The 20,609-nt window shown below is 40.1% G+C and overlaps 1 protein-coding gene across 5 annotated transcripts in view; it reads right to left on the bottom strand.

Moving 5' to 3' along the window:
- Positions 1–5,584: 5,584 nt before the first annotated feature.
- mecp2 (methyl CpG binding protein 2) overlaps positions 5,585–20,609 on the bottom strand; it is a 41,347-nt gene continuing 26,322 nt past the window's right edge. For all 5 annotated transcript variants that reach the window (XM_023835887.2, XM_023835885.2, XM_023835884.2 and 2 more), the window contains one exon: positions 5,585–19,193. In XM_023835887.2, the coding sequence (XP_023691655.1) occupies positions 17,927–19,193 (1,267 nt within the window). In that variant the 3' untranslated portion in view covers positions 5,585–17,926. The remainder of the gene's footprint in view (positions 19,194–20,609) is intronic.

The raw sequence follows: 20,609 nt of genomic DNA, 5'->3' as shown, positions 1-20,609 counted from the left end.
CACAACACACACAACCTTGAGGCGGATGGGCTACAACAGCAGAAGACCCCACCTGGTACCACTCATCTCCACTACAAATAGGAAAAAGAGGCTACAATTTGTACGAGCTCACCAAAATTGGACGGTTGAAGACTGGAAAAATGTTGCCTGGTCTGATGAGTCTCGATTTCTGTTGAGACATTCAAATGGTAGAGTCAGAATTTGGCGTAAACAGAATGAGAACATGGATCCATCATGCCTTGTTACCACTGTGCAGGCTGGTGGTGGTGGTGTAATGGTGTGGGGGATGTTTTCTAGGCACACTTTAGGCCCCTTAGTGCCAATTGGGCATTGTTTAAATGCCACGGCCTACCTGAGCATTGTTTCTGACCATGTCCATCCCTTTATGACCACCATGTACCCATCCTCTGATGGCTACTTCCAGCAGGATAATGCACCATGTCACAAAGCTCGAATCATTTCAAATTGGTTTCTTGAACATGACAATGAGTTCACTGTACTACAATGCCCCCCACAGTCACCAGATATCAACCCAATAGAGCATTTTTGGGATGTGGTGGAACGGGAGCTTCGTGCCCTGGATGTGCATCCCACAAATCTCCATCAACTGCAAGATGCTGTCCTATCAATATGGGCCAACATTTCTAAAGAATGCTTTCAGCACCTTGTTGAATCAATGCCACATAGAATTAAGGCAGTTCTGAAGGCGAAAGGGGGTCAAACACCGTATTAGTATGGTGTTCCTAATAATCCTTTAGGTGAGTGTAAATGATGTACACAAACACCAGAGCATGAGTAGGATGAAACAAAGGAATATAGTCAGCTGATGTATGGTTGTTGGCCCTTATACACTCACACACACACACCCACATACACACATATTTAAACATATATTATTGTGTGTGTGGATTAGGTTTATATTACAGTGTAGGCACCAAATGTCCCCCACAATGTGATAAAAACCTGTTATTTTGACGTTGTGGGAACCATTTTTTAGGTCCCCACAAAGATCTGTGAATGCAAACAAAAAACTAAAAATGCCAAAAGTCTCATATTTAGTTTGGCTACTTATGGTTAAGGTTAGGTAGGGGTTAAGGTCATCATGTTGGGATTAGAGTTTTCCCCATAGAAATGAATGAAGAGTCCCCACAAAGATATAATTACAAACCTGTGTGTGTGCATATACACATCGAATAATATTTAATTTCATACCTTTCTATTCTCCTTGGAATAACAGAAATACAACCATTGCGCCATCAATACATATAACATAAGTGGCAATAAGTAGTATTTTTGTGACAAAATACCTCACAACAGGTAATAAAGAAAACATGGAAAGTGGAATTGAGAAGGGTTTTCTTTTACTGAGGGAGTAATGCTGTCAAAATGAATTACTACAAAGCTCACCATTAAATGGAGCCAGGTAATTATAAGCAGTCATTTATCTATGCCATCAAACTACTGTCTATCTTTGTTGTTTTCTGTATTATATTTTCTTTTTCAGAAATAGAAGCTACAGTTCACCTGGAGGCAAGTCGATAATCAGTTTTGATCCTTTTCAAGAAGCAGATATAAGCATTAAAGAACATTAACTCCCTTAAGTTAAATGTAAAAATGAAATTAAATCTAATATAAACTGAATTAATTTAAGTTCACCAAACTGCATATATCTGCCCATTCAGCCACTGCACTGTGCTGTTAATGAAGAATAGTGAATAATTGTTCATTATTTGTAAATACAGTAAAACCGGTCTAAGTCGACACTCGCGGGACCAGCTTAAAAGTGACGACTTAGAGAATTGACGACACTTTGGCGACTTATGTCTATCTCGCCGTTTTGCCGATTAGTAAATATAACACCATACCTCTACTACACCGCACTATACACGCGAGACTTAAGACCAGGGAGCGACTAGTGCGATTCCCCGTTTCTACATTGCCGTGGTGACAAGCAGGCGGCGTGAAGCAGGCGGCGGGAATGCAGCGATTGGGGTGTCGAGTGTCGACTTACAGGTAGGAAAATCCATTCATTTGTGTTCTTCGGGACCGGGATTTAGGTGACGACTAAGGGAATTTGACGACTTACAAGCGGCGAGTTACACAAGGATTTTTAAAGGAAACATCATTAGGAAAAATCGGGACTTTTGCTTGAGCGTCGACTTAGACACATTGACGAGTTACAAGACGGCGACTTAGAAAAGTTTTACTGTACTTGTGCTTTTAAAATATTTGTCAATAATAGAAGGACCTTCATTAGAATCACTAGCTAGCAATGTGTCGCCATCATTTACCCAATATGATCATCATATCTTTGACGGAGGCTTTGAGCTAGTTAACAGGAAATGTCTCATGGGACGTGTTCCCCTCTTCATGCATCCTGAAAAGGTAATGAAGCACTAGATGATACACTGACCCAGTTTATCCTGAAAACTGTGACATACCGGTTACTTTTCATTTTACACCAAGCTAGTATTATTGGTGCATTCTACATGCAGAATTAACAATCAAACCAATTTCATCATAGTAGTTTATTTATTTAAAGGACCAGCATTAGGTGCCAGTAAGAATCAATTTGTAAGTGTGATTGATCAAAGTCCTATCATATAAATTAGAAATGAACCCATCATATCCTATTAAAAAATGGCAAAACAACTGGAATTTGATATGTATGAATGACCTCAAATAACTCACACAGGATCTCTAAAAAGGTGTCACTGGTGGTTGGTGGTTTGCTTAGACAGTGACCCTTAGAAGGTATTGTCCCAAGCGGCCTCACATATCTCCTAATGGGTTGACTGGGACAGAGAGCATGTCACAGTCTGGTCAAGACTCCACGTTACCAAGTAAGTCATCTAAATAAAAGGGCATATTGTTTTCTCTCTAGCTTTTAAAATCAGAACATCGATCCAACAGACTTTTAAAACCACAATCATCGATCTGCCAACCAGTTATGGTGAGGGTCAAAGGGGAATCACAGCTCTTAATTAATTTTTATGCCATACCAAAAACCGCCTAACTGCAGGGCTGGGGTATGAATGTGAAAACAAAATAAAAAACAATAAGGATCCAGCAGCTTCGCTGCTTTGACCCTTAAATAGAACAACTATACTAAAAAGATTTGGTGTTTTAAACTATGTGAATACTTGAGCTTTACGCGTAAACTATGTGATTACTTGAGCTTTACGCTGAAGTATACGTTAAAACAATTGAATCGAGACAAGAGTCAAATAAAGTATATGAATGAGTTATACGTTTAGTAAGGAAAAACCCGATTCATTGTCAAACACATACGAGAAAACAGGTTCTTCGCTAGGAGCCCTTATAAAATGACAGCAGTGTTTTTGTTTTTTTTTAACACCAAACGTGCAGTGCAAGCTGACGCTAACGAAATGTCATCCGAGTTTAATGATTCTCCTTCCAAGTTTAGATGTAGCTTACAGAGATAAGATGTGCGATTGTGCAGTTAGCCAAGCAAATGGGGCTGCACTGGGAAAGCCAGTCTGGTTTTCTGACGTTTGCCGAAATGCGGAGTACGATGGTACGTCGGCCACCCGGCGCGTTGCTGAACATCGCTTCACATGATATGTGGGCTCCCGACCGCTTCTCCAGTTATTTACTGTAGGCTACAGAAATAGAAACCAGTTATTTTATGTGGTTAGAGGTGATCAGAGCATACAGTAGCTGTTAACTGAGAAGCTAATACTCTAGCTAATACTCTCCGGTCGTTGGGCCAGGGGTGTCACAATTACCGGTAGGTCGCGGAGTATGCTAGTTTTTCATGCCAGATTAGCTCTTTATCTGTTTTAAAGTAATCGAAAAATGCAAATCAATAAAGATCTCCGTTTATCCATTATTCTACAGCAATATGGTAGTTTGTTTAAAATATTAGATATATTGTACAAGTGCAGCTGTCATACAAAAATACGTCCGATTAACACGGCTATGACTTTAGTATTATTCTATACGAAAACTACAAGGTATTATGTACTGCCTTTTTTCCGCAGCTTATTTAAATGCCTGAATACCACTTGATACTTGTCTCAAATTTAAACAAGTGTAACTTAAATTTATCATTATTTTATCCTTTAGATTATGTTACCAATTGCGGTTTTAATCAGAAAATATATATTTTGAGTATCTATGTCCAGCCCTGTCAAAGTGCTAATTAAGTCATCAACTTTTATTAAAAAAAGATTCCGAAAACACTAAACAAAAATCCAAAATTAGGATACATTTTCTAAACTCATACATGCATCAAAAATCATAAACCAGTTATCTTATTGCACGTTTTAAATTATTACAGTTGACTGTATAACATGATGTATATTATGAAATGTCGTACAAATATTACAAATGTATACATTAATGGCACTTAAATTTAATGCTCAAAATAAACGATTTCCTGTCGTCTACTGTCCAAATCGATATTCCTACTATTTTCATAGGTGTCTGCAAGTCAGCTTCGTGATGCAGGAGTTATTTTTTACTCTGTCCAGTTATCCCTAGGCTCTTATGTCATTTTCTTTTGGTTCGATCTACTAATCGGTTGTCCCAACATTAGCGGGAAACGGGAGTCCTGAGATTACCGAAGCAAATAAAAAAAATATCCGCAAGGGGATTAAAACGTTATTTTTCCCTCTATATATAGGGAATTACCCTACACGCTCTATTTCCTTTTCCACAGTGATTTCTTTTAGAATTAGAAATTAGTAACATTCACGTCAGTTTCATTTGCCTCCTGGGGCATCTGCATCACTCGCAATATTATAACCACTACTAACAAGTATTATAAAATGGGAATCTTCCTGGCATGTTCACCATTCTAAGGCTTCAAGCCCAATCTAACAGTCAAGGCCTTCAAACAGTAACAGCAACGCAAGATACCATTGCTCTAATTAGTATTGTAAATTGAGACCTGATTGTAAGTTCTGTAATGACTACTCCAAAAAGTCCCACTGCTTTGTGACTACATTTTACTTAAAGACGTGACAGGAAATGAGCCTACAGATTCGTTTCTTTTCCAGCTTTTTAATGTACAAGAAATTTGTCTATACCCATGATGTTTTTTTTCTTAATTTTTCCCCAACTAAGTTCAAATGGCAGTCACAACTTTTTCATTTTGGAGGTCATGAAATAGTCTGATGCATTCTCATCACCAGTCACCATACTTCCTTTTTACCCATGTACAGTTTAAAGAGATGTATAAGCACAGGTGTACGTGTGTATGTCAAACACAATGCACAATAGTAATGTGGATTTAGCAGTATTGTGTTCATGTAAAATTCTTAAATATTACATCTTACGGTAGAAAGCAGTTTGTGTTTTTTTTGTTTGTTAGTTTTTGTGTAAAAAATAAGCATTATCAATAGTTATGGGAACAGCAAAATACATTCCATGGCTTTCCTCTTTGACTTTGACTCCTTATTAATGTAATTTGTAACTTTTAGCTATTTGTTTTCAGCTTATATTTGTGAATTAAGTTAATTGAAATAAAAGCATTTAAATGGCACTTCACCAAATTCCAGGAATATTGGCCTTTGAATGGATCATACAGTGCAAATAAAAGAATACATGGAAAGCGGGATTGAGAGGGGTTTACTTTTACTGAGGGAGATAAGACAAAGGAGGACACAGTCTCAGATTCATCATATATTTTAGCAATACACTATTCAATAATAATTACAATTACAATTTAAGCTATTGTTTAGTTTCAGCTTTTAATATCAGAACAATTATTTTACAAAAATAAACATATGACCTCATAAAAACTTTTCAAGGTATGCAAATATTCTTTGAATCACCATTTACCACTTTAGAGACACCATTTACAGGTATCGTTTATGAGAAAAATAATTGATACTTTATTAATCTGAAAATTTTAAGAAGCAACCTGTTTTTATTTGATTTCACTATCTAGGGACCCACAAACATTTTATTCATCCATTAAAGAACTTGACTGCTTGTGATTGAAAAAGTCCTGTGATTCACCCAGTGATTTTAGAGCAGTTTTTTGAGCTCTTTGGGTCACTGACATAATCTTCTTACTTCTGGGGCTTTGTGTATGTGCGATAGCAAGAAACAGTGAGAGTGAGGGACTCTGTCTACTAAAGCAACACAGTGAACAGGAGTAGGTCCCCTGAACTTCTTCATAAAGGTCACTGGATCAAATTCAACTATGCTGCACAGGAGAAGCATTACACAATGCAGTGATAACATTCAGTCACATACAGCTGTTCTCCTTGGTGTAAGCATGTATCCAATAAGAGTGAATAGCAGTGTGGTGTGGGTGCAAAATAGTTCAACAACTAAAAAGGAAGTAATACAGTTCTGAAAACAGCCAATTTGAGAAGATATTCACAGAGCAACCAATGGATTTCACAGATATTCATTAATTGATGTGTTAACATTAGGTGAGTCCCATTGGAAATGTTATTTATCTGAAATCCTGCCAATAGTATCCTTGGAAAAACTGCAAAAAGTTCATGAGAAACCAGTTAGAGAAGTCCATTACACATTTGGAAGTTGGGTATATTCTGTGTAACATTTTTCAGAAGCTCACAGTGGTAAAAATAACAGAGTAAAGAACAGTATGGATGTAACGCTAGAAATGTTCAGATTTCAAATTATTATTGGTTTGCAACTATACAAAAATATGAATTTGCATGCTTTTACTGAGCCTTTGCACATATTTAGCAGCATGTCTGAATAAATACTAAATAAATATGAAATGCAAACATACCAATTTACAGATCCCTAAAAAGCAGGAAAAAATGTATAATTACCACATTGCACTGGAAGTTTTTGGTATAAATTTCTTTCAAAGATCGAGGATATAACATAGTGGTGATAAGATATGGCAAACATATATGTAATTTAATGAAAAGTTCAAAGTAGGAAGGATGGTTTTTAACAAATATATAAATAAATGGGAGTGTTGCGTATCCACTGGATGGTTCCGACTTGCCCACTCACCAGACATTAGTGCCTTGTTTACCAATTTACATTCTTTTAGAATATGGATCAGTTTTACAGATTTTAGGATAATTTGCAGCATTCAAGAGAAACCTAGTGTAATTTGTTGTTTCAATAGAGGCAGCAGATTTTTAGATGTGCGTTTTATATACTAAAGGCTAAAGCCTGGGGTGATTTCTTTGCTTGCTTTGTACTGTGCAGTAAAAGCATTTTACAGAATGTCGTAATTCATAGCAATTTTTAAAAACTTTTTGAACGTTTGCATTGTTAACCCAAAACGTAACTGTGTAAATGGGTCCCTTTTAAGCTTGAAAACAAAACACATAGATTATCAAACCTTCGAGAGGCAAACAAGCCCTTGGAAATAAAACCCTAACCATGAAAACATGAAAACGCACAACAAACCTAACTAGAGGTATCGGGAACATTCATCCCCAGGATGATGTAAATGGTGGTATGATGCACAACTGCATGTCCAAAGCAATATTTGTAGTTCATATTCAGCTTGGCAGCCAAAGGCAGCAAAATCAAAATCCCAAGGAAAAACCTAAAATCTTACAGGGGATTTCACAGCACAATATTTAAAAATATAGACCCCAGTAAGTCAGCCTTCAGTAAGATAACATTAATACAGTATATACCTATGTATATATTGTATAATTAAATATTCAATCAGGTTAGCCACACTAAACTCTCTCTCTATATATATATATATATATATATATATACTGCATGAAGAAATTAAAATATTTAAAAAGCTGAAAGAACAACGAATACGTTAATACACAATTTTCATCTATAAAAGTGCAAATATTCTACTGAACAGCAAGACAAAAAAAGTTAACAAAAGACAAAACTTGTTTGACTAAAACAACATAATGAATGTCTGAAAGACATCGGTATGCATGTACATTATGTATATACAACCAGTGGATGTCGCTTCTGTTTCTGCTGCACTTTAAGTGGCTGAGAGAATCATGCTTCTCTGTATGAGTTTCCTGCCAGGCAGTACATGCCAGGTTACAGCGTCTGCTGCCAGTCTGAATCTCTCTTAGCCCGACAGCCAATCAACCTCCTTTACTTCAGTAGAAAAACATCAGAGAGCCAGGCAGGGTTCTGCAGCCCTGCCCTGCAGATGCATTAAAATATGTCTGCAGTAATATGCGCCCAGGGCACAGCATGAATGTGTTGAACTGGACAGGTGTCCAAAGCCAGACAGAGGCCTGGAACCAGAAACACTGCATTCTGCAAGACCATTCAACCTGAACATCAGGATCTTTTTAAGACATACGTTAGAGAGGTTAACACCCAGAAATGCTAAAGAAATAATTACAAAAAATAATTTTTAAATTCATTTTTCCTTAGCTGACATATTAAAGGATCTATAATGATTACTCAAATAAACATCTTTCACTTTTAATTCTGAAAATGTTGTAGAAATTAATATGGTTTATTATTGTTATAAATAGACTTTTTCCCATACAAGTTAAGCATCTGTGCCCCATCATTTGATACACTTTATACAATCAATCATTTTAAAAATGTACATCATACTCACAGTTCCTATATTCACAAATGGGTGAAATGTCTTTATATCATCCATATTAATTTGCTCATAGTGGGCTTCTTCCCATCGCTACTCACAGATCTAGTTGTGTTTTGGTATCAAAAATACAAATTGAATTATCACCTGGGCTTTCGAGTTGTAAACTGACTGTATATTTTGTGAAATCTTGGTCTTTATTATTTGGAACCAAAGTGGCATAAAAAGTAGGATAGGTGGTGGTAATTTTCTGCTGGCAAAGGAGTACCATTGTAATATCATGATGTAAAGACAAATTACACCACAGCAAATTTCAAATGAAAGTTACAAAGAGGAAAATGTTTCTTGATCAGGATCATTTATGGACCTCATTCCAAACTTAACCAAACTCTGGTTGTGTTAAACTTCAGCAAAGACTTATTCACTTATTTCAGAATATACAACTTTTCAAATGAATGGAGGGATAGTAACAGTGATCACAATTGTTACAGCCATCGTTTCAAGCTCCCCAATGTGTATGGCACAGATGCAAAGCGTCTGCTGAAATACTACTTTTGAGTAATGACACCTTCTGCTGAGGTCACTCTGGGTGTCAAAGGGAAGTTCTGTGGAGCTTTAAGACGCTGGAACAAAGATGTTGAACAAGGACATACAATGGGATGCAGAAACATTTCATTGAAAGAACTAGATACCGGAAACTGACAGTTTACTGCTAGGTGTTATGGGCAAATAAAAAAAAAAAGAGCCGAGATGGGAATATTGAAACACAACAGAGCATAATGTGTTGCAGCCGGGTCTTGAAAGTGCAAGCTATAAGCCAGCTCCTCTGCTTTCCATACTCACGCTGGCCACGCTGCCCACTCAGGATGTAGACATCCACTTCAGCTTTTGGGAGGAAAACTAATCTTTTCATTTTCAGCTAACGACGCTCCAAAGGTCACTCAGTCACCACTGCCGCCGCGTGCGTGCGTCCTCTCACTGCAGACATCGCCGAAGCGGAGAGGGGGCTCTCCAGCACACTGCCGTACAGTCCCACAGTCTTGTGTGCCCGCGACACTGGAGATGCTACTGAAAGTGATGTCCGACCAGAAGGGGACGGGGAGATCCCCCCTCTGCCCCTTCCAGCAGTTCACAAAGCACACAGGTATACTGGAACTGGAAGCACAGGGACATCTTTTCTTCTTCCCTTGCACTAATCTAGAACATTCTGTGCCCAAGCAGTCTTTATTTATCCCCAGACCTGCCATCGCAACACACTGTCCAGCAGGGTCTGCATCCTGGCTGTCGAATAACGTTAGTCTTGTTAATCTCTCTGGTACTTAGGCCTACCCCACCCCAAAATCCCCTCTTTCCTTAATTCCGATGCAGAGGTCAAAAAACAGGTAAGGCCAGGTGACAGAGGAGCTACATCATGTCAACATCGTTATGTTTGTGCATCTTTTACTCCTGCTGGATGACAGCTACATGTAACCCCCTACTTTCATATGCACCGGGTGTCATCATTCCCTAAACCAAAAAGGATACAAAAGATTAGTCTTCCTTGCTACAAAAAATATATATGGCATGAGTGGCACATTTGTTTTTTCTTCTTATTTAAAAAATTTGTAGCTATGTATAGTGAAACAATTCACTTTTTGTAATATAGGGAAAACACAACGAACAACACAGCAAATCGATATAAAAGAAGACAAACTATGGATTTCAGTTTCAGGAAGGCAAGGGCTTGGCTGGGCAAATGACAAGTGACCTTTGACATCCAAATTTAATAATTGTTTTAATAATTGTTAAAATGGTTTTTGCAGATACACAGACTTCCCCCATCCCTTTTGTTGTTAACTTATAATAAAATTAATACAAAAAATAAAAAAAAAACCTACTTTGGAAGATAAAAACACATGCTGTACAAAAGGTGGGTGTCTTGCCAGGCAACATGTTATAAAGTGCAAATTTACCTTTATTTTTTTCCCTTCTGGATGAACTGGCCACAGTCAAGACATTCAGTATTTCATAGTATGTAAAGTTATGGTAAGAAAGAATAAAGCAGACTAATAACCAGGAATCGGTGGTGTTTGAAAACTACAATGAAGAACAATTCTCTTGCTAACAAATTCCTCCAAATTCATACAAGCATCTGGTAAACCAGGGGCACTTTAAGGAGAATCAGTAATCAACATGAGACCTTGGTCTTGACATATTCATTATTGCCATTTAGAAGCTTTTCAAACAGATGTTTCCCCAATGCACTTGCCTGTCTGACTGCAGGCAATGTTCAAGCTCCACCAACTTGTTATATATTCAATTCCCCCAGAAACACTCAAAGTTAAAATGCCCAAAGGAAAAGCTTGGAAAAAGCTTCAAAGTATTATCATAGTAACTTCAAGGCACAATACTATTCTATAAAGACATAACAGACCTAAATTTCAAACGAAATGGATTTAACAGTCATCATACTATGACAATGTCGTTAATGACTGGGAAATATTTCATTGGGACTTGTTAAGCCTAAATTTGTATCTAGTAAATCATTTAAAATTATTTGTAGCTGTAAATTTTTATTTACATTTTTTTTTAATGCTTCAAATAAGCGTAACAAATGAATACGACTGTAGCAGCAGAGCTCATGCTAAAAGCAGCATTAGCGCCGAGCTGCCGGGGCTCAGCCAGGAGACACACCGAGAGCAGGAGCGAGCAGCTGCTTTCCTGGCTGCAGCAGGCTGAGCGACTCGCCCCGACCGCGGCCTGGGCTGAATGCTCGCCATCTGCCTGCCAGGGGCAAACGACGAGAGTCAGACGGCGTCTGAGGAGATGACAGCCAGAGTACTTTCAGCGCAAGCCGCATTCAGCCTGCTTGAGGGAAAGAGGCGCAGTGTTTGCCTGCTGTAAATACAAACAAGCCTGGCATTCTCTCTGGCAGCATTCTTTTTAGCTGCTGTAAACTCATCGCAACTTGACACGGAAAGATCGTTTTTTAGCAGTTGGAACAAAATACTTGAGCAAATATATGTCCTGGACAATTTCCTCCAGCTGTATCACAGCAATTTAAATTTACCAAATTACTCATAGGAAATAATATTTGGCAATCAACTGCTCTGAATTAAAACACGATACTTGATGTGGTGAGACGTATATTTTTGTTAGGTTGCAAGTTATCATGTATATGCAAAACATGTTTCAAAATAATAATAAATAAATAAGAAGAATAATACAAGCAACACCATTAGAACCTAATAGGGAAAATATTTAATCAGCCCACCTTAGACTTTTCGTTTACTTTATTTGGAAAGAGATTATAGCTTTAATCAAAGGCCACTTCTATCACCCAAGTCAATCTCCAAAGCAAGGCACTATCCCTTCTGTTGCAGCCAGGCTGTTTGCACTTTTCGTAGAGATTACTTCTTGTAATCGAAGCCACATGGCATCAACATTCATGCCTGGAGGTTTCAGTTTGTTTGTTTAACTCATTAATTTGTTAATATTGGTTCCACCTTCTGTGTAGCATTGTCCACTACAGGCCATGGTTGCCCTACTTGGATGGGTTAGTTTTGCCCTTGTATCGCTCCAGCTCGTCGTGTCAGCGTCCTTCCCAGCTTCTCCTCCTCAGGCCCCCACTTCACAAAGTCCAGATCAGGGGCGCAGTCCCCTGGGGAGTGCGCCCCCGGGTAACCGAGTGCTCGAAATGATGCTCTGCAAAATGGTACGTTTGGAGTCACCGGGGAAACCAGTGAGAGACGCAGACAGCACATGCTCAGTGAGCCACACGCAGGAGGGGGACACAGTGTGGCAGTGCCACGCTCACAGACACTGGCGCCTCGCTTTTCCAGGTGCTGCTTTTTTTTTTTTTTTTTTTCCCCTTCAGATTTGAAAATGTTACGTAGCCCTTTTCGAGCAAGATTGCTCTTTTCCTATGAGCCCCGACCTGAGACTGCCACGGTCGGGGGAGAAGGGAGGCGAGGGGAGGAGAGCAGGACACGCTCACACTGCTCAGTTCAGCTCTCTGCTTTGTCCCGTTACGTTAAGGGATCTGTGTCGTTGCTGTGAGGATACGTTAATGAGGAGTTCAAATAAGTTCTGGATTACACTGAAAGATCTCAACTACTTACTTGTTTGATTGTCAGTGTTATGTCCTTTCTTAAACTAAGACAGATACCAGAACAAGAAAATAGGATGAAAAGAGGATGCCACTAGATAACTAGTCTAAGATACTGGTCTGTGACAGTGATAAACATTGCTGAAATTAAGCCTTCAAAACTTTCCTAATAAATAGAGCTGTGTACAGTCGCCATGCAAGTGTGAATCTCTACTTTTTTTTTATAAAAAAAAAGGTGTGTAGAGCCTTAAAACACAGTATTTCTCTATTTCTAGTGTATACAAGCTGTCTAATAGCAGCTTTAATCTTTTAATCAATGTCTTCCATTGTGATTGTGGTGGATTTACCCTATATCTCAGGTGATGCATCTGCGTATTAACATATCTGAGCCTGTTATTTTCTTACGCAGATTGTGGAGTCTTCAGAGCACACTGGACTTACTTCCTCTGATAAGATACTGCAATGTATAGTCTGTCCTGTCTTTGTGTGATATCCAGCACGTTGTCTTTTTGTTTTTCTTTTACGTCTACCAAAAACAGACGGGGGCATTTAAAACAGCAGCACTCTCTGACATGCTATATCTGGCATCACCTCGCTGTCTCTCTGGAGGTTTGGTCACATTGTGGCTGACTTAGTCCTCCGAGTGTGTGTACAGGCCTTTCACCTCACAGGACTCTACATCATGCACCAATGTGTGGGTCCGCGCTCGTGTCCTAACTCTCCTGCCATTTTTAGCCCACAGAGACAGGCATAAGGCACAATGAATTTTGGGGAAAAATGTTTATGTTACACCAGCATTAGTGGATTATAATACAGAAAGCGGTTGTGGTATTGTTTGCCTCATCACCCGGCACGAGATCCAGCATGCAGTTATTTAGACGACAGTTCATGCTCATTGGAAGCTGATTGTAAGCGTGGGAGGACTGCCACAGCACAATTACGACGCAGCTTTCCAGGTGCTATGGAATCTTCCATTATAAAGGGGGCATTATCTGATTAATTTCTTATGAAGACTTGGATATGAATAAACATCAGTGAAGAATGGACGACTGTGGATCTGACGCTGACTATCCTTTCTTCTCTCAGCCTACTTCTTCCTACCGGTCCACAACACAAATGTCTTTTTACTGTAATTCATCAATACAGAATTAGCATTATACAACCAATTATGTCAAGCAACTAAATGCACTTAGAAGTCTATATTAAAAATGTGGCAGACATCAATATCTCACACTTTAATATCCCACAGTAATAAAATATCATTTGATATTCTGTAGTCACTTTAGAAATAGCCTGGGAAACTTGCTGCCTGGATTGTATTGTCATGGAACAGCCTGAGACTAGTCTAAACCAAAATGTAACCTATTGTTATCTACGTCCCAAAACAGAACAGGCCAAATGAAGGCAAGGTGAAGCAACTAGGCAGGTTCTCCATTGAATGCATATTGATTTTTCTAAACAACAGATTGATTGATAAATCCACAAATAGTTCTTCAGCACTTTTCATCTATTTTAAAACCAGACTTGCTTTATAACTGCTCTACTATTTTTTTTGGTTATTTTTTACTGGATCTACTGAAATAATCCATAAACTCCATAATCCCAAACCCAAGGTTTCAGTTGTGGGCCCCCAGGACAATATTAGTATCAGACATTGATCTGAAACAGTTGTGCTTGCAATATGACCCTACAATTATTAAATTCAATTAGATATTTGTTCAACCAAAGAATTGAGACAAGGCAATAAATCCTGCCATTTCTAAATCTGGAGACAAGCTGTTTAAATCGGTTTAATAACCATGACACAGGATGCCTTTATCTTAGCTCTAAGTAGCTTACCTGTCTTTTCCTGTTACTCCGTCCCTTCTTCTGATTTATATAAGTATTTACACATTGCTGTTTTTTTATATAAAAACCATCAAGACAAAATATATAACTCCCAGGAAGTCACTGTTCCACAGCTACACAAAAATACATGTACAATCTTCTAGAGTGCAATCATAAGAAGAGAATGATGAACACTCCAATGAACCAGAAGTCCTGCCCCTTGCTGTTCACTGACTCTCCAAAATGAGCCCTCGCACTTTAAGCTGCAGCCAGAGAAAGGGTAGGTTTTCAGATCAAGACAGACCAAGACAGAAGGTAGACAGAGAACAATGAGAAGGCCAAATCCGTACTTTCATTACATGCCTTGCACGACTTGGAAGTTTAGTGTCTGCTGAACTCTCTTTTCATTTTTAGGTCTCTTCCAGATCTTTGGGAGTGTAAATGGGCCTGAAGCTCAATCTGACCATCTGTCTCACATGTGCACACACACATACACACACTAGGTTAGTGTCTTGCAGATGGAAGTCACTGTACAGTCGTCTGTGCATGTACATGTGCATGTAAACCTAAACTATGCTCCGAAACCTACCACTTGAATATGTATTGTCCTATCTGAATGCATATGGGATGCAGGACACATCACGGCTGTGAAACCAAAAGCTGCTTTTGGTTTATAATATGTCAACTGCACAATGCTGCACAATGATCCCTATTCCGGTAAGGAATTACATATACTCATTGTCTCGGAATGGACTGTGGCATCAACAAAGCAATTCCAAAATTGTAGCATGCATAACCATTTTGTGCTACATATTTTGCTTTTAAACCCACAGTTTGGGATTACTACTCAAAACTAAACCTATTTATTTCCTAATAGCCAACTTCACAATGAAACGGAGAAATAATCAGAATGCGAGAGCATGCAAACAGAGAGTACTGAAATATTGTACAGGTCTCAACCTCCGGACATGAAACATAAATCATTGCGTTTGGTGAATCAACAGCTTGTCTGCTGAAAACAGGAAAGGGCCTAAAAGATTTCAGGTACTATCATTCTTCCTTGTCATATTTTGTATGATAACGCGATTCATTTAACAAAAGGTGCTTCACCACTTACAACGAAGGTAACAGTTTTTTTTTTTTTTTTTTTTAAAACATTTTGTAAATCATTTCATAAATACATATGACACACAAGAACTTCCTCGAGTGGATTCAGGTACTTAAAATGATGTCTTTGGAATAATGCAGAATTTAAATATCCCAGCTGTTCATTATTACAGACGTATGTAATTATGGTACATATACCAATTACAATTGATTTTTACGTTAAGTACATTGCCAGCAACCTTAAAACAACAAGATGACACTTATTATGGGCATTTAAAACATATTACTATTAAATAATTTTATTTGAATAATCACACTTATCCAAATAATTTCCTTATTCAAACATGAAGGGCACTGATAGTATGGGCAAAAAACATAAAACAAGAGATTAAAAAAAAAAAAAAAAAAAAAAAAAAAAAGATTCTTTGGTAGCCTTTAGTTTGACGCAAACATGATTTTTTTCTAACATAATTCTGTTGCAAAAAAAAAAAGTATTGGATGGAGTAATATTGGCAAACAAGGGCACTGAGGACCGAGTCGGAGGTGATGCCGCATCCTGCACACTAAGTACATGGAACGGCTGAGCCTAGGCACCAGGGTAGCTGGAGTAGCGGCTCTGAGTTAATGTTGTGCTTGTGACGTCTCCTCTGCCCCCTGCGTGTCTCAGTGCAAACTGCCCTTCATGTATCAACTAGTGACAGAGAGAAACCGTCAGGGGGCACATAATGTTGGAGGTGACAACACACTGAAGTTTTATTTATACACGTAGAAAAGAATGTCAGCCTATTAAATATTTGAAATACTACGATACAATGCTAACTTCACTCACTTTCATTTTTAAACAGGAGATTCATACATTGGTTTTCAATATATGCTTCCCTAAATAAGGACTGAGATTACCTGGAGCTCATCCCAAAAAATGCAGAGGTACAACCTGCATGGGCTTCCACTATAACAGTCATACCTTATCAAACGGAGAGCTGATCAGCAGCCCCATGACGGCTTCAGTAAAGGTATCTTGATTAAGTGTGTGCGGTAATTGTACAGTTAGCACTGGAGCAAGAATTTAAAAGCCCAAAACGGAAGCTCCTTAAAAGACTTTTAGTCTGAAAGGGTACAGACATCATTCCCCTTCACCAGCTGACAGGAAGTTCTTATTGGACTGTGGCAAAAAAAAACAAAACAATAATAATAAGAAAATGAAATCTCTATTCAAAGCTTCAGTGGAGATGGAACATCACAAGGCACGTCACATCACGCAGACTGTGGGACCCAAATCAAGCTGAAAAACTTCATACTACTGCTCTAGCGAGAACATCATAACAAGCCACAGTCCTCGTGCTATGGCGTATAAAATTACAATGTAAGGGAGAGGGAGACCTAAAACGGAAAAAATATTCCGGAGGTTAACTTGGGGGAAATTAAACAGGGTCATTTCTAATGCAGTTCAAACACTGGGTTGTAAAGTTTGGTAACCAGGCAAGTTTGTAATTTGCTTCTAGCAGAAAGCCAAGGTTTTCTGTGCATGTCGCCTCTCTCTCCCCCAGTAGCATACTGTAGAACAGTGCTTTCCAACCCAGTCTTTCGAGAGCCCCTAAGAAAGTCCATGCTTTTGCTCACAGTGAGCTGGGATGGGGGTCCATTAGGGCCGGGTTGGGAAACACTGCTATAGAATAGCATAGGAGAGTGACAGCATTTACTGAAGATGTTGCTAAGGTTTTCATAAGATTGATGCAGCACATAATAGACTTCCCTTATTTATGCTAGTTATATGAAATGTGTATAAAACATTGTGAAAATAATTTGTACTCTGAAGTGAGGGAAAAAAAACACTTTACATTTTGTTATGTGCTGAAATGACAAAGACTTTGAGTGGCATTTCATCATCCGGGGGGGGGGGTTGGGGGTCCAAAGAAGCATATAGCCTCACAGATCCTCCACATCCCTGAAGCTTTGAAGGAGTAACAATAAGAAGGGTTGTCTGATGGGATAAAAAAAAAAAAACCTATGGTATATAAAATAATAATAATAATAATAATAATAATAATAATACTAAAGCTGAAAATAGACTTGCAAATTTATCCGGAAGCAATCTGTTTTTTCTTTTGTCGTTATCATTGTTGGTTAAACAGCCCAACCCACAGAAAGAACAAGACAACAGCTGCCTTTGTTTTATCATATATATACATGTATATGTATGTATATACATATATATATACATAAATATACACATATACATATGTTTATACATATATATATATATATACACACACGCACACACACTTTTTTCCTTTTTTTTTTCTTTTTTTTCCTCTTTTTTCAAAAAATTGCTGCTCTCACTGCCAACACCTCCCACCCTTCGCATGTTTCTGCCCTCTTGGTTAAGTCAGTCAGCTCACTCTCTCGCTGACTGGCGTCCTGGACTCTACCGTCTCCTCCCGGCTGGGCCTGGGCACAGCTGATGTGGGCACGATGTCCTTCATTTCCCTTCCCTCCACCCCCTCGCCCACCCGGTGCTTGCCTTTCAGGTCGCTGGCCACTGCTGCTGCCGCTTGAGTCTTGGTCACTGTATCCCTGCTGGGACAGCTGTCGGCTCTGGCAACCTCCTTGTGGGCCAGGAGCTGCTGCTTGTCTTCGTGGCAGGACCTCGGGGTGCTCAAGTCCTGGGGCTCGTTGTCTTGGAAAGCCGGAGCCCCCCCCTGTGTGGCTCGGCCGTGGGAGTGTTGGTGTGCGTGCGCTGGGTATGGGGCCGGCTGTGAGGGCGGCAGAGGCGGAGGCGGGGGCGAGTGCGGATGGTGGTGATGGTGGTGGTGATGGTGTTTGTGCTGCTGTGCTCGCTCCTTCTTCTGGGTCTTGGAGGGGCTGCTGCTGCCACTGCTGCCCCCGCTTCCCGGGGACGCCGGCGCCTCCTTGTGCTTCCTTCCCGGGCTTTTTGGCAACTTCGGTCCCTTTTCCAGCACGTCCACCCCGGCCATGGCACCTGTCCCCGCCCCCTGCCCCAGCCCTTGCCCCGCCCCCGGCTCCACCCTAGTCTCTGTGGCAGCAGCGACCGGTGTCGCTGTGACGGGCGCCTCCAACTCCTCCACAGTCTCTCGCGTCTTGCGCTTCTTGATGGGAAGTGCCGTTTCCTGCACCGGCTTTGCGGAAGACTCCTTAGGGGCCTTCTTCTTGGCCTCGGTGGCCAGCGTGATGGAAGTCGTGTAGGGAGTGCTGGAGACCATCCCGCCGGCGACAGGGGTCATGGCTGGCTTGCGGCCCCTCTTTTTCGGAGCAGTTTGCGGTTCCTGCTCCATCTTTCTTTTGCGGCCAGGCCGCGTTTTGGTGCCTGTAGCCTGTCCCGAGGGCCCACCCACCTCTGTCTTCGACGAGACGAATGGCATCTTGACCAGCAGTTTGCCAGGGCTTTTCTCCACCACTCGCTTCATGGCCACACCCTCTGTAGCCTGCCGCACCTTGCCGCTGCCTTTCGGGCGCCCTCTCCCCCGTCCAGAAGCTTTCACGACCTTGGGCTTCTTCGGGGGCTTCTTCTCACGCCGCGAAGGACTCCCACGGCCCGTAACCGTGAAGTCAAAGTCATTGGGGTCGGTGGTGGTATCTCCTACCTTTTGGAAGTACGCTATCAGCTCCACTTTGGAACGGAAGGCTTTCCCATCTGGGCTGAAAAATAAATTTGATTTTTATTATTATTCATAAAAACAACATTGTTAATCTTTCAATCTGCCTGTTAATCATACACCTTGTTTAAAATTTGCTCTAAAATAAAAAAGAGACCTCTTCTCATTTATTAATACATATCCTAGTAACATGTAGCAGTGAGGGTAAGTGCTCTGGGGTGAGTTTCCCGAAGCCATCTTAACAGTATGTCATTCGTAAGTTCTATGTAAAAAGATAGGACTTACGAACAACATAGCGTTAAGGAGGCTTCCGGAAACTCACCCCCGAGTAATTCTGACAGGTGTTGTGCACCAGCAAGTCAGTTTCTGTGGCCCTTCGCCACCAGTCACTGATTCTTTTCCTAGGGGGTGGGCCTTCAGAGGGAGGCCTGCAGAGAAGCACCCTGTAACCCAAGAATAGCCTGCGATATGGGGCACACGGCTGTGGGTGTCACACTGCCCCATATTGTCCTGCCTGCATCAATCAGTTGGCCCAATTAACCCACTGGGAATGCTCCACCACGCACGTCACAATGTCAGATTATACAGGATCAAAGCGCATCTTAGAAAATCAATCCCTCCCCTAGCCCCCCTTTCCAATGCTTCCCACCACATATGCCGCTAGGCATGAAATCATTAATAGTGCAAGAGACTGTTAATAAAAGTGATGTAGGGTCCATGAGGGCAAGGCACGCAGATGTTTCTCTGGACCTTGACAGTTTGATCGTTTGTCAGCATGTTGCAGACTGGGGTGGACTTGACCCCAGGAGAGCTCTGGCCACATAAGAGCTTCCCCGGTATAAGACACTGCAATGCTCCGCAGTTCCTGACTCTTACTATCCTCTCTATGTTGCCACTGGGGCACATTCAGCTTTAAAAAAAGACAGTTTGCTAATGAGCTTCATGCATGTTCAGATTGTGAGGTGTGCGACTTGCTTTCAATCAAATCCATGTTTAAAATGAAACGCAAACCATTACTATACACAAACCAGTGATATGCTGTTATGCAAGGTCTATTAATACAAAGCTTGGGTTGACCGTGATGACAAAAATTTTATGCGAATTATGTCCCAAGATTTCTGAATTATTTAAACACATAAAGCTATTAGAGTGTGCAACAGATGCTGAGACTCTGGCAGATCGTGGATAAGAAGATTACATCAATTTTGGTTTTTACATGAACGTGAAATCAGTTAACTGATACTCATCAGTAAGCAGCCTTATATTTAGGCTATTCATTAAGATAAAGAGACATGAATCTCATTAGATAATCACATGATATAGCCATCTTCATGTCAAAAGGTGTCAGTATTCCACAGTGGTGATGGTCTCATTTATATGCATATAATTTATATGCATATAGTGTGTGCCATATCATAATAAAAAGGAATTAATCAGCTGTGTGGAATCTCTTCCAAAC

Source organism: Paramormyrops kingsleyae, chromosome 6, assembly GCF_048594095.1.
Source record: "Paramormyrops kingsleyae isolate MSU_618 chromosome 6, PKINGS_0.4, whole genome shotgun sequence".
In the NCBI taxonomy this organism is placed as follows: Eukaryota; Metazoa; Chordata; class Actinopteri; order Osteoglossiformes; family Mormyridae; genus Paramormyrops; species Paramormyrops kingsleyae.
This window is presented reverse-complemented; position numbering and strand designations above follow the sequence as displayed.